The following is a 15,957-nucleotide window of genomic DNA, read 5'->3' on the forward strand; positions in this document are numbered from 1 at the left end:
AACTCTCGCAAAAAGTTGCAGCGAATGTGTTAATATTACTAGTATCACTCGAACAAACTCTATTCACTATTATAAAAATTTTGATATAAAATATACACCCAGTTGTTGATAATCATGGCATTTTACTGTAAAAAAATTATGTATCACGTGTGCTTTGGATAATTGCTTAATAAATAATTCGTTATTAATACTTTACCCACTTTACAGTAGGGGTAGAGAGAATAGTATGAGTCAATGTAAAATACCTATAAGTGGATGTCTGCTGTATAATCAATAGGTGCCGTAACTCGTGTGAAATTAGTTTCGGGCAATAGCTGCGGGATACGCACCTCCTGCTGCCCTGCAGATCCCTTTTCGGCTTCCTCATAGACATCTGCACATTTATCTCGTTGCTCCTTGTATTTTATCCAATCTTCTTTCTTCTGAGAAGTCTTGGCTTTATAGAAGAATTCTTCTTTCTTTTCAAATTCCGCCTTAATGGCTTCTGTCACAAAAGATTTGGTTAGATCTATGTCAACAGGAACAGTTTTACCTTTTCTGATAATTTTGCTTTTTTTGTTGATACCTCTGAAATTGTTGTTAGGCATCATTGGTGGTCCTGGACGAAATGGGCCCTTGCCTCTCATTCCTCCTCTAAACATGCCACCTCTCATTGGTGGGGGCATAGGACCCATCATCATCATTGGTGGAGGTGGTCTCATACCTGAAAGGAGTTTCACAGTAAAATAGTTGTTATATATTATGTACAAGACATCAAAAATGGGACATTTTTGATATCTTGTATTTCCTAAAGCCGTTGTCCGATTTTAGTGATTTTTTTACTATATGATAGCTTTATTCTTCAAGAATATCGGTGTAATAATATTATTGCTAAACATGTAAGTGTCGTTGTATACCGGGTGTAACAATGATAGTGTGTTTTTTCCTCAAAATTTGTAACACCCTGTGGCATATTCTAGAGTATATAAAATATTGAAATTAAAACCCAACTGTAGCCTTGGCTTTCTTAACATTTTACTTTTTGATTTACTCGCTTATGTGGGATAATAAAAAAGTTAGGAACTTTAACAACTAGCCATGTTATTCATCAATACAGGGTGTTTCTAAATATGTGCAACAAACTTTTAGGGATACATCTGCATGAAAAAATAATGACTGTTTGCTTTATAAACATATGTGCACAAATGCTTTGTTTCCGAGATACAGGATGTTGAATTTTTTCTTACAAACTGACGATTTATTTATTGCTCTAAAACCGGTTGAGATATGCAAATGAAATTTGGTAGGTTTTAAGAGGTAGTTATTGCGCATTTTTTACATACAACTAAGAATTTTATATTCACCAGTGGCGTGCATACAGGATGTATCTAAAATGTTTATACCCATATGCACGCCAATGGTGAATATAAAATTCTTAATAATTGTATCTCAAAAAATGCACAATAGCTACTTCTTAAAACCTACCAAATATCATTTGCATATCTCAACCAGTTTTAGATCAATAAATAAATCATCAGTCTGTAAGAACAAATTAAACATCCCGTATCCCGGAAACAAAGAATTTGCGGACATATGTTTATAAAGCAAACAGTCATTATCTTTTCATGAAGAATTATCCCTTAATGTTTGTCGCACTTATTTAGAAACACCCTGTATTGATGAATAATATTGCTAGTTGTTAAAGTACATAACTAACTTTTTTTATTATCCAACATAAGCGAATGAATCAAAAGCAAAATGTTAAAAAAGCCTAAGGCTACAGTTAAGTTTTAATTTCAATATTCTATATACCTACGCTAGAATATTCCACAGGGTGTTCCAAACTTTGAGGAAAAAACACACTATCATTGTTACACCCTGTATACAATGACACTTACCTCTTTAGCAATAATATTATTACATCAATATTCTTGAAGAATTACGCTATAATAAACTAAAAAAATCTCTCAAATCTGACAACAGGTTTAGGAAATACGAGACATCAAAAATGTCCCATTTTTAAGGTGGTGCATTAATTTTGATGCTTAGTGTATATTAACTTTTACAAACCAAATAAAAAATCAGAGCCTTATAGAAAGTCATTAATTCACAGACACCATTCACATAAATCTTGAGAGAAATCAGCCACAAATGAAGGCTTCTTAGAATAAAATATGGGTGTTTGGCAATGTTGCCATGTTCTTATAATATATATGACCATGAGGCAACCTAGGACTAAATGGGGGTTAAACAACGCATCTTCATTCATTCATTCATAATGTATATGTTGTTTGCTTCAAATGTAAAGAGAGAAAGTTTTTAAAAAGTACAGTTTTATTATATTATTTTTGGATTCTGCAATTTGTTAATTTGTATAAAACACCAATATGTCATTCTGTCAACTTTCATCTGAGGCTATCTTTATTGGAACCTATTATGAGTGATGTCCTAAATGGGCCATACAAAAAACCCAAAATGGATGAGGACGTTGAGAGGTGACTTAAATTTTTTTGCAGAAATTGCTTGAAAATAAATCAAATAATAATATTTGAGTTATCCTCCCTCTCAAAAAGGTCCGGAACATTGTTTAAATAATCAAAATGTCAAGAATTGAAGGAAAAATTCGATTTTTTTCTTCGTTTTTTGATTATAACTTTAAAAGTATTCATTTTCGAGAAAAGTTGTACTGACATAAAAATTGCGTAATTCAATTTACTACAATACAGAATTGGTTAAAAATTTAAAAAATAGTCACCCTAGTTGCAAAATAGCAATAATTGCGAAAAAACCATACAAAAACAAGTATTCGCATTTTACGTTTTTCAACCATTTATGCTATACTTAGGACCTTCATATTTCCCCCAGAAAAACTTTATGATACAGTAAAACAATACTGTAAATTTCATTAAGATCGGTTCAATAGATTTTGCAACACAGCTTTCGCAAAAAAAATTCATTTTTTCAAAATGTTACAGGACTGAAAATAAAGCAGATAGCAAGTTGATTTTTTTTTTGCTTATAGAAGTGTACTGTACCTTTCATTTGAAATTTTCAAAATTAAAATTGATTAATTACTACGGCGTCAGAAAATTTTTGAAATAAACAATAATTTCTGGTGCTACGCGCAGGACAGCAGTGTTCGATTCACACAGGTTGATTTCCACCAAAATTTCTTCCAATCTTTATCTAATATATTATTTTCTTACTCTATATTTTGTTGTATTTTAATTTTTTAATTCCACAAAAATCAAACTAATTTTATTATTGTTTGTGAAATATTGTTTAAACAATTGCATATGTTTAAAAATAATAAACTTTTATTATTTAAGTTAAAATATATGAACAATAGTACATTGTTTACCGGGTAGGAAAAGCTTAACATTCCTGGACGACTGTGAAGATTGCTAAGTCGAGGCGCAAGCCGAGACTTAGCAACACAGAGTCCAGGAATGTGGCTTTTCCTACGAGGTAAACATACTATTTTTCCGCAAATCGTTTAAAATTCGACAGATATTGATTGATTTAAAAAAAACGCGATAATTTTATTCCCAAATAAATGGTGCTTTGAAATTCCTAATACAATTACTTGGGTTACTATGGAAACGTATTGAGGTTGAATTGTCAAACTTGACGCTTATAAATTTAATTGCCGGTGTTCTCGAAAGTAAAATGATAAGTGATGATGAAATTTCCATTCCTGGGACTCCTCCAGAGCTGGTTGAGGCAGTGAATACTGCTTCATTAGAATTATTGCCAAAGAAATCAAGAGAAAAGTACGAAAATGCATTTACATCATTTATGTAGAACACTAACAACTGTACGGAAATATCATTTCCTTACAGTAAGGAAATGACATTTCCTTACAGTAAGGAAGTCCTGACTTTTTCTTCAAGAAATTTTGACAGGAATGTCAAAATTTCCTGGCGATTTGCGGAAAAGAAAGTTTTTACTAATAAAAGTGTTATTTCAAAGGATAGAGTATGTGTTTTTATTTTGCAATAAACAAATTTATTTATTTATATCGAAATGTCATAAAAATTAAAATGTATCAATCATTATCAAAGGTCATTGGAATGCCCAATCAGAGAAAACTATCCGCTGTCCTGCGCGTAGCACCAATAATTAATGTTTATTTAAAAAAATTCCTGATGCCGTGGTGTTAAGCGATTTTAATTTTGCAAAATTGCAAATGAAAGGTACAGTACACTTCTATATGCAAAAAAATTTTCAACTTGCTATCTACTTTATTTTCAGTCCGGTAACATTTTGAAAAAATGAATTTTTTTTACGAAAGCTGGATTGCAAAATTTATTTTGCAAAATCTATGGAACCGATCTTAATGAAATTTACAATATTGTTTTACTGTATCATAAAATTTTTCAGGGTGAAATATGAAGGTCCTAAGTGTAGCATAAATGGTTGAAAAACGTAAAATGCGAATACTTGTTTTTGTATGTTTTTTTCACAATTATTGCTATTTTGCAACAAGGGTGACTATTTCTTAAATTTTTAACTAATTCTATATTGTAGGAAATTTAATTACGCAACTTTTATGTCAGTACAACTTTTCTCGAAAATGAATACTTTTAAAGTTATAATCAAAAAACCAAGAAAAAAATCGAATTTTTCCTTAATTTTTTGACATTTTGATTTTTTAAACAATGTTTCGGACCTTTTTGAGAGGGAGGATAACTCAAATATTATTATTTGATTTATTTTCAAGCAATTTCTGCAAAAAAATTTGAGTCACCTCTCAACGTCCAAATGTACTAATATTTTTACAGATGCGCCCTGGTCTATCATTTGAGTATTTAATATACAGAAAAAATCTAAATAAGGTGTACTTGAAAGACTACCAAAGAAGAAGACTGACGCCCTACTGGAGCAGGATACCATACCTATATTGAGTCTCAAAAAAAAATACATAAGGAAAACATGCTCAGACCAATTTGCAGCAGCGTGGGCCCTCTTAGTGAACGTTATGCTGAATGCTGACATGTACAGTAGGGTGGTTCAAGATCTTATGTGAAAAACTCAAGTTGAATGTAAAAGCCAAGGGACCCCCAATTCTTTTCTAATTGATAAAAGAAGTAAGGAGCCAAAAATATGAAAGCCATAATGAATATTTTTATCGATTTTTGAAAAAATTACAAGACATGTTAGGATACAAAAACTTAATTTATTTGTTCATTTTACATTGGAACCCATGTTTAAAATAAGTACATTTTATAGTGAAGACCATAATAAAAATAAACCCTTTAAGTTTTGTCTTTGGAAATGGATGGTTTCTGTAGGCTTTCTAGAACGGCCTTCTTTGTTGGCTCAGTCGGGACTTGTTTTCGATAAGCCTCTACAATCTGCAGTAACAGCTGTTTTTCTTACTTATCATTTGTTATGAGTTTGTTAAAATCTTGAAATAGTTTTACACCTCTTTCTGCGATCTCATTGACCACTTTGAATTTATTTACTGTATTTTTTGGCTCTTCTGGGTCCTATTCCCATTCACTTGGGTGCTTGTCTAAAAAGCTTTGCATAATGTTTAGCTTAGTAAACAACAACATTGTTCTACTATTAGCAAAATCTGCCAATTCACATTCATCACTTAGGAAGCGTTTAAGTAGGTATTACGTAACGGGATTTTCAAGATTTTTGACCCCCCCCCTCCCCCCTATGTAACGCACTCTAATGGGCGTTTAACTATTGCGTAACGCAATTTTTGAAGATTTTTGACCCCCCCACCTGCGTTACCTAATACTTGAACGGTCCCTTAGGAAATCGGTCTTTCCTCTAATCATCCTTGACGGTGCCGGGACAGACATCTTATTCACTATGCTCATTTTGTTTTCAAGGCTCACGTTATTGGAAAAAAGTGATAACCCGACTATTTCGTCAGGTAGGTACCACAAATGTGGCTGCAAGGCTTTTTTGATAGTTTTAGCTATATCTTCATCAATGACGCTGTATTTCCCAGCCTCTTTCCAAAAAATTAGGTCGTTGAAAGCTGCATTGGAGCTGATTGGAGCCTCAACCCAGTTTTTCACATACAAAAGTGCACCGAAACGGATAAATCTGTCTAAGTTTTCTTTATCCTTGTTTGTGAGATGGTAAACTCCTTGACCTAGGAAAAGGTACAACGTACATGCTTAAATAAGCTTAGCTATCCACCGAGCGTGGTGTATAAGCCCAGGTGCTCTCCAGTGAACTTTTTCTATTGGTTGTTCCAACACCAACGGCATCAGTTCAATCAGAAATTAAGCTGAAAATGTTTAATATCAACTGTAATAAAGAGATCAACAGCTTTGTTAACTTCTGAATCCTGAAAAACAAACAAACAAACATTTTCTAAACTTAAGTGTTTTACGGAAATTTATGAAAACTAAATGTTGTTGAGCACTGCCTTCCAAATATTCTAGAGTGTTAAGATTTGGTATAGATTATTCTTTTATAAGATATAACAAAATGGGATGGTCCCTAGGTCTCTAAAAAAACTTGAGTTTTTTGGACCACCCTAATATTCTAACCTGGTTATTCACTATATTTTGACCCCCCTGTAAACTGCTTTATTTACAGAATTAGAAAAAAATGCAAAATACAAAAGTTATTTGATTTTTAAATTATCATATTTTAATATATATCATACTAGTGACGTCATCCAACTGGCCATAATCAACTTTTTTTAATGAGAATAGGGGTCATGTGCTAGCTCATTTGAAAGTTTATTCAATTCTCTACTCAGTAATATAAACATTAAGATAATTATTATTTATATAGGGTGTCCAAAAATTTTTTTTTTAATTAAATTAATTGACACAAAAAGAAGAATGTATGTAGTTTATTTAATTCAAAATATCTTCTACTGCTGTTATAAAAGTTTATTGTACAAATAAACATTGCTTTTTGCTTAAATTCAATGTTCAAACTGCCAAGGGGCAGATGGGTGGCAGCTTTGACATTGAATTTATGTGAAAAAAAAATGTTTATTTGTTCAATAAACATTTATTTCTATTTTCTGACAGCAGTAGAATGTATTTTGAATTAAATAAATTACATACATTTTTCGTTTTGTGTCAGTTTAATTAAATTTTTTTTGACACCCTGTATAAATAATAATGTTAATTTTTATATTACTGAATAGACAATTGAATAATCTTTCAAATGAGCTAGCACACTACCCCTATTCTCATTTAAAAAAATAGTTGATGTCATCACGGCCAGATGGAGGTTATCACTAGTACTATATATGTCAAAAAATCATAACTTAAAAATCGAATAACTTTTGTCTTTTGCATTTTTTTTCTAATTTTGTAAATAAAGCAATTTACAGGGGGGTCAAAATATAGTGAATAACCCTGCACTGTCAATGTAATTATTAGGAAATAGATGCCTAATAAGATGCCTCCAGCGATTATACACATTTTTACACAATGATTATACACAATGTGTTAAGAAGTAATCTCGAACATAAACAATTAAGTTTCCGAACATAAACAATTTGTAGGTTAGAAAATATTACTTGTCTCATTAGCTTAAAAATAAACAATTATTGGAAGTAATCAAATAACAGAGCAACAGTTGGTAGGTCTAACAACTGTTTGAAAATAAAAATTACAATGAAATGTAGAAAGACTAAAAGTTTAAATAATGTGAAAAACCATTTGTAAATACAACAAATGCACTAATGTCACTGAAAATGATAAACAACAAAATTCTTGATAAATAATGTATCAAAGGTTTATAAGATAAATAATGTACTTACTTGGAGCATTATTTATTATTTTCATCAATGATGTAAATTATGTTGAGGGTCTGGAATTTATTAGTCTTTTTGCAGATGACACATTAATTGTATGCAGTGGTGATGATATTGTGGAGGTTGTTAGAAGGATGCAGTGTTTGTTAAAAAGTATCGAGATATTTTTGGATGCTAACAAGTTAAAACTTAATGCGAGTAAAACAAAGTCAATGATAGTCTCTAGCCGATATAAATTAAATAATATAAGTATGGAAAATTTGAAACTACAAGTTAATAATGAATGCATCAAATGGGTCAATGAAATTAAATATCTTGGATTTATACTGGATAACACACTCTCTCTGAAACCTCATTTTCAATATATTTGCAAGAAAATATCTAAAAAATTATTTTTCTTTAATAGAATTAGCAAAGATCTATCATTATTTTCAAGGATCACTGTATTTAGAAGTATAATTCAGCCCCATTTTGACTACTGTTCAAGTGTTTTATATTTAGGTGATAAAGGATCAATTCAATCATTGCAAATTTTGTATAACAGAGGTATGAGAACAATTGGACGGCGTTATGCATAACTCGACCAAGCGCCATTTCTTTAAGCCGGCACCTGCCACGTGGCTTTGCAAGGCGCCAACTGCCACGTGGGGTGCTCACAGCACCCCTTAAAAATTTTCTGTGATCTACTTGTTTAAAAAACAAAATAATGTGTTGAGTAACACAAGAATATAAAAAAACATGTTTTATTAACTTATTAGCCACTAATATGTTATAAAAGTTAAAAAATAAAATTAAAAAGATGTTATAAGCAAATTAGCAAGTACCAAACCATAATAAATGAAGTCAAGTAAAATATCTAAAAAAATTAGGATTTAGTGAGTATAGAGTCTATATTATTAATATTTTAAATCAGTTATTTCAATAAAAAATGTGAATTGGCCTGTTTATCAAAAATACAAAAAAGATGTAAAACTTAAAGTGGCAGATGATGACACCCCAATTCGACTTTAGAGCTATAAGTTCAGAATGACACTAAATACCCACTTCAAACACTAACACATCTATGCTATATAATATTATAGAAAGCTACTATGACGCACAGCTCGGTTACCAAACTTGAAATACCAAATATTTGATAAAAATGTGTTATGGGGTGCTAGTAGCACCCCACGTGGCAGGTGCCGGGTTAATATCGAGATAACAGCGGATTCTGGTGACACATAGCTAAAACTATCTTGGAAAAAATCCGTTATTGTCACGTTAACGGTTACTAAGAAAAACAAAATTAAACCAAGCGACATTAATCCACTTTCCATTAAGCGACCATTAAGCAACCAAGAAATGAAAAACTTTGAAGCCATTTATCTCAAAACTATGTTTTGGCGCTTGGTCGAGTTATGCATAACGCCGTCCAATTCTTCGATGCAATCGCTACACACCAATTGAGACGATGTACTCTACTTTAGGTTGGTTTTCAGTTCAACAAAGGCTTTACTACCTTACTATGGTTTTCATTTTTAAATTAAAAAAAGGAAAGCTGCCTGCATATTTTAATGAATATGTTACATTGAGGGGTCAAGTTCATTCATATACCACGAGAAATATTGAAGATTTTGATATTCAAAAAACTAATAAACATAGCACAATGACATCCCTGTTTTACAAATGTATGAACGAATTTAACCATCTTCCCCCCAGTGTTAAGAATGCAGTGACAGTTCAAATTTTTAAAAAATTACTGAAGACATATATATTTTACCTGGATAAAAAAAAATAATTTTTAATAAATCTGTATGTGTTGTATATTGCATGTATTGTATATTGTATGTTACATTTAATTAAGCAAATTCATATTTAAATATTGTTAGTAGGATTTCTATTTCAATAAAGGATTTCATTTCATTTCAAAAAGACATTTTTAGATAGATATAGATATTTATTTATTTATCATAATAGATAATACACAAAACAAAAACATTGCACTCCACACCTGTACAAATTACATAAGAATTGTCAAGACAAGGAGCGCTGTATAATTATCATAAAGTATTACAAAAATTAAAAACATGAGACTAAACAAATAAAGAAATAAGCATTGTCAAATTAAATTAATCAGAAACATTCAATATATAAATAAAAAAAGAAAAAATAAAAAAAAATAAAAACACTGGAAGAACAACAAACATTGCCAATTGGTTTCTAGGTCTTAGTTTTAATATAATGGATTAATAATCTCTTAAAGATAGTTGCATTATGGCTATTTTTAATGTGATAAGGTATATTATTGAACTGTACAATTCCTTTATGAAACAAGCTTTTCATTGAACTGGACTTGTTGGTTGTTCTAACATAAAAATTTATTGAATTTGCAGCTCTAGTGCTATGCTCATGAACATTTGCTATCGGGACCAACTGACTGTTCAAATACTCAGGCAATAAATGGTTTATTGTCCTATTGTTTATCCTTGTTTAACCCTTTCAGCTTTGGTGATGCATACGCACTATAGATTACTATAGATCAGCGGTTCTCAATCTTTTTTGGTGACGGAACCCTTTTGGAAAGCAGAATACTTAACGGAACCCTACAATAAAACAATAGTTTTTTAAAGTGTATTTTTTATTAATAAGCGTAATCAAATTCCAATGTAACAGTTACTTATTACTTACTTACTTAACAAGTATAATAATAGAATATAATATTAAAATAAAAAAAATCTAACTAATGGGAGGTATGAAACTGTTTTTTATTTTTCATTAATTGGTTGATATCAGGTTTGATATATGACATTAATTTGAAGTCTCATATCAGGTTCGGAGTCCAGTCTATTGCGGTATTTTGTTTTCGTGGCTGCATATGTTGAGAATCCTGTCGCATAAATATGTTGTTGGGAACGGGAGAAGAATATTCAGAGCCATTTTGGCAAGATGTAAGAATTTACCAATAAAAAATTCATCACTCAATGCAAATAGTTTTAATGATTTCTTCTGTGGTATTGCTGAAAATGTAATAAATACACTTAATCATACTGACCAATCATTCAATACATACCTTAGTTTTATACCACATGCTCCTTCATTCACCTCTAATCATTGCTCCTTCAGATTTGAGCCAACAAATTTGGAGGAAGTTGTAAAAGCAATTGAAGAATTAAAAAATAGCCAGAGCAAGGACCCGGATGGAATGAACACAAAAATAATCAAGGCAATTAAACACAACATTAGCTTACCTTTAACTAAACTAATAAACTACTCAATTTCATCCTGCATTTTTCCTTCAGTGTTTAAAACTGCGAAAGTCATACCTCTCTTTAAACGTAAAGGTTCGGCTGATGATCATAATAACTTTCGTCCAATTTCTCTTTTGCCAATTCTTTCCAAAGTGTTTGAGAGAATCCTAAAGAAGCAGATCAATGACTATTTTGAATCTAATCGGCTTTTTGCAGTGCAGCAATTTGGATTTAGAAAAAACAAAACAACAACACTTGCTATCGATCATTTTACAGGCAGTATTTTGGAAGGATTTGAAAACTTTCTTGATACCCTTGCCTCGTTCCTTGATCTTACTAAAGCTTTTGATTGTGTCACTCATAGTATTCTTCTTAAAAAATTACATGCCTATAATTTTCATCCTATGTCTATTCAATTGATTGAGTCTTATCTATCAGATAGATTTCAATATGTGTTTTTTAACCAGCTTAAATCTGATAAAAAACCTTTGATGTATGGAGTGCCTCAAGGGTCAGTTCTAGGTCCAATATTATTTCTCATTTATATAAATGACTTGGGATTTTCACAAGAGGGCCCGGTAAGCACAGTCCTATTTGCTGATGATACTACATGCTATCAAAGTTACCACCCTTCCCAAATCAGTGATATTGATCTTGAGACCACAGAGAGCAATTTGTTCCAATGGTTTTTGGCAAATCGTCTCTCTCTCTCAATAACTCAAAATCACAAACAGTGAACTTTACCCTAAGACATAACACCATTACACATCCCATTTTAACAGATTGTTCACAGGAAGCTAAATTTCTTGGTGTTTATCTTGATCAGGGACTCACTTGGGAACGGCACATACTGAAACTTTCCCAAAAGCTCTCAAGCCAACTCTTTTTATTTAGAAACCTATCTAAGGTTACCTCCCTTCAAACCCTTCTTACATCATATCACAGCAACTTTCACTCACGACTAACTTACGCAATCCTTTCCTGGGGACACTCTTGCCATATAGATAAGGTGTTTGGTCAGCAGAGAAAGTGTATTCGCATAATCACAAGTCAGGGTTATCGGGACGATTGTAGGCAGTCTTTCAGAAACCTGAGGATTCTCACACTACCTTCTGTGTACATTATGCAGTGCCTGTTGTATGTTCATCAAAAGGTAGATCTGTATAAAACACAACAGCATACTTATCAGACTAGAAATCATGATGCCCTTGTACCAGACTTCAGTCGACTTGAGAGGACCAGAAATGGAACCAGATACCTAGCATTGAAATTTTATAACTGTATACCAATATCTATTAAAAGTCTTGATTTTAACCAATTTAAGAGACAAATTAAAAATTATCTTCTGATGGGTGCTTTCTACTCATTTGAGGAGTACTTCAGATCTAAATTTTGTTTTGTCCTGTAATTTAATTAGTGTTTAGTTTTTAAATTTTAGTAATAGGTTTTTTTACTGAAGTACTGTCAACTTTTAATGTAATTTTAGACAATTTTAATTATTGCTGACCTGTAAAAGTACATTTGTACATTATTACCAATAAATACTCTACTCTACTAATCATTGGATATTCATCACGGATTCTGCACCAAAAATCTTTGAGAGGCGTCGTGAATCCATGAATTCAGTTTCATTTTTGTGTTCTGTTTTTCGGGAAAATACATCAAAAGATGCACGCATTGAAGTGAGATATTTGAGCAACTCTTCAAATACATCATCTTGGAACATTTCTGAGTCCGTATCGCTAACAAACTGAGTGATGTAAAGCTTTCTATTTTTCTCTTTCTGACGCAAATAATTAAAAAATCCAATTTTCTTTTGAACGCAGTTATTTTGTTACAGGCCTGGAACACTGTTGTCTGTTTACCTTGCAATGATAAATTTGAATCGTTCAGTTTTTGAAAGATATCCGCCATAAAAGACAGTCGGAACAACTAAGTTTTATCATACAAACAGCCTTCAAATTTAAATTAGTATCTGAAAGAAACATTTGTAACTCGGCTCTAAGTTCAAATAGCCTTGTTAAAGTTTTACTCTCCCATCGCACTTCTGCATGGAGCAGCAGTGTTTTATATTTGCTGTCATAATCTTCACACAATAATGAGAACAATCGGGAATATGGTCGTGATTTGATAAAATTAATTCTTTTTACTCATTCATCCATAACTAATTTTAGATTTGACGGCATTCGCTTCATCGCAAGTGCTTGTCTATGCAGGATATAATGGCTGGAGCTATAATTAGGAGCTTTATTTTTTATTCGTGACACTACTCCTGCCGTTTTACCTGTCATCGCCTTGGCCCCATATGTACAAATGTCAATGCAATCGTTCCAACTGAGATTATTTTCCTCAAAAAACATAATTATTTTATTAAAAATTTTCTCTTCGGTTGTGTTTGTGAACACATAAGCATGTCTTCATCAAAAGAACTTTCATATAGATATTTCACGATAACCAGCAAGATAGCCAGACCAGCGACATCAGTAGACTCATCTATTTGCAAGGTGAATCATGTTTTTGTAGACGTGTAACTAGGTAGTTCTTGTTTGACGTAGCTGGCCAGATCATGAATACGCCGTGAAACAGTATCGTTCGATAGCAGTACAGTAGAAAGATGCTTTCCAGATTTTTCATCGAGCATACATTTTGTTATGTCTAACACACATGGTTTTATTAAATTCTCAGCGATATTGTGCGCCTCACCTGCTTGTGGAATGCGATAACTAACTAAATATGATGCCTCTGTGGCCTTTTCATTGAAAGTTTTGGTTACATGCATTATAGGTTTTTGACTTGCCAATAACTGTTCTTTTTACGTATAAAAAATTCTTTATTCTTGTTTTTAGACTCGGGGTGTACAGTTTCTAAATGTCGGCGCAACTTAGCAGGTGCCATTGGAACTATTAGGAAACAGTTTACTACATAAAATGCAGATAGGTGAGCCGTTGGAATCAACAAATCCGAAACTGTGTCATCACACTTCCTACTTTTCGCCTTTGAAACCATGGAACTTCTCGTCGTTGCATAATCGTCTTGAATGGTAATTGCTTTATACTCCGCGCGTATTGCTTTCGAACATTCGGCTTCGGTAAAAGATGTTGTTGCATCACGTTTAACGGCTTTAAGCCAACGTTCCATTCTTCTTTATTAAAAACCACAAAATAACGTACGATCACAAACAACAAAAGTACAAAACTGATACAATCAGAATACAGCAGTGGAAAAATAAATACTTTTTTCTAGCAGGTAGGTACTCATCGCTCCGAACCCTAATTGTCGACTGACTACTGACAGTACTGACTAAGTCACCAAAGAATACCCCAACCAACTAAGTTGGTTGGGGTATTCTTTGGTCACACTAAGACCCGGTACTTTATGTCTCCGTTAACAGGCGGTTAGTTAACCGGGGTTTAATCGGGACAGAAATAACATAGACATAAACGCAATTATACTTATTATTATATTCATAAATAATTATAATAATAATTATAATTGCTTTTATTACAACGCAAGAGGCCCTATGAGGTACTTTTCTGTCCCGATTAAACCCCGGTTAGCTAACCGAGGTTTAACCGGGACATAAAGTACCGGCCCTAAGTCTTGTATCGGCGGTGACAGGTTAGTAAAATTGTATGAGGCAACAAAGTTCGACCTGTTGTTCGACCACGCCTCGTGAATCGTGCTATACCGCGTCAGAAAAGTCAAACAGAGAGAGGTGCTTTGAATTTTTTTCTAAATTCTCGCAGAACCCCTACAGGATATCGCGGAACCCTAGGGTTCCGCGGAACACACTTTGAGTATCGCTGCTATAGATGACTATAGATTAGTGCCGTTGGACAAGTAAATGTGCACTTTGTGTGTATTATATTAGGCCTATTCGTGCTATATACCCTGAACGTACCCAGAGGAAGAACGCCTGCACATTACAAAATTGGATGTTCAATAGGTCGAATATTTTCCTCTGAAAACCTAATGCGCAGGCGATCTCCCTCTGTGTAAGTTCAGGATACGTTCAGCGCATGCAGTGTGAATAGGTCTAGTGTGTGTATTTCTGCCGGCACAGGAGCTCGGGTTGGAAATATTAAAGCGGAGCTGAAAGGGTTAATTTATTGGGGTTTCTATGGACTCAATGGGCTTAATTTTGCAATACTAGTTTCTGCGAGTAAAAAAGATACCTAGTATAAAAAGTAAATCATGAATTTTCATGCACCTGCAAAGATCTTGGAACAACTGTATGATATCAAAATGTTACTTGATCAATCTGGTCATCAGACACAAAATTCTGAACAATATTGTTTTGTCAACCAATGTTCTGTTCTACAGAAATAAACACCACCCTGTATATCAATTTTAAATACATTCATCAAATTAACACAAAGCCATCCTAAGAGAAGTCAGTTTCTATTTTTGACTTACCTGGGGGTGGCCTCATGCCTGGTGGAGGTGGTCTCATTGGGGGCATCATGGGCCCTCTCGGCCCCATCATTCTCGGTGGCGGAGGGGGAAGCGGACGTCCTCTCATAGGGGGTCTTCCACCGCGCATTGGGGGACCTTGTGGAGGCCTCATATTTCCTCTGAAACCACCTCGCATCATTCCAGGATTCCCAAATGGCGGTTGTCCATTAAACGCACGCCCTTGTCCTCGCATTTTTGGATTTCCACCACGACCTCTCATATTTCCAGGACCTCGTCTATTTGGCTTCCCTTGTTGTACAGGTGCTCCCATTAGATTTCTTATCACACAGTATCCCAATTTCCTTTATTTTTACCTCATTCGGAACTTGAAATTGAAAAAACCGAAGCGTCTTCACAAAAATCTATGACGTTAATTAAACACAACTGACAATTGACAGACAAGTACAGGAATATGGAACTAAAAAGAAAGTCCCTACAAAATATTCGAATTTAGAAGTTGATTTTGAGTTGGCTCCATTCAATTTAAATAATTGACGCATAATTATGGTTATAGAATATATGAAATTTAAAGAAAAATATACTAAT

The 15,957-nt window shown here is 33.0% G+C and overlaps 2 protein-coding genes across 2 annotated transcripts in view; both read right to left on the reverse strand.

Moving 5' to 3' along the window:
• Positions 1 to 15,808, reverse strand: part of LOC114340468 (nuclear FMR1 interacting protein 1-like) — a 33,105-nt gene extending 17,297 nt beyond the window's left edge. Inside the window, exons 1-2 of the mRNA XM_028291216.2 lie at positions 15,373 to 15,808; positions 330 to 703 (exon numbers count right to left, since the gene is read on the reverse strand). Of these exons, the coding sequence (XP_028147017.1) occupies positions 330 to 703; positions 15,373 to 15,682 (684 nt within the window). The 5' untranslated portion in view covers positions 15,683 to 15,808. The remainder of the gene's footprint in view (positions 1 to 329; positions 704 to 15,372) is intronic.
• The window catches only part of LOC126887942 (uncharacterized), a 500,758-nt gene that overhangs the window by 44,385 nt on the left and 440,416 nt on the right, over positions 1 to 15,957 (reverse strand). The window lies entirely within an intron of this gene.

This window comes from Diabrotica virgifera, chromosome 7 (genome assembly GCF_917563875.1).
Source record: "Diabrotica virgifera virgifera chromosome 7, PGI_DIABVI_V3a".
In the NCBI taxonomy this organism is placed as follows: Eukaryota; Metazoa; Arthropoda; class Insecta; order Coleoptera; family Chrysomelidae; genus Diabrotica; species Diabrotica virgifera.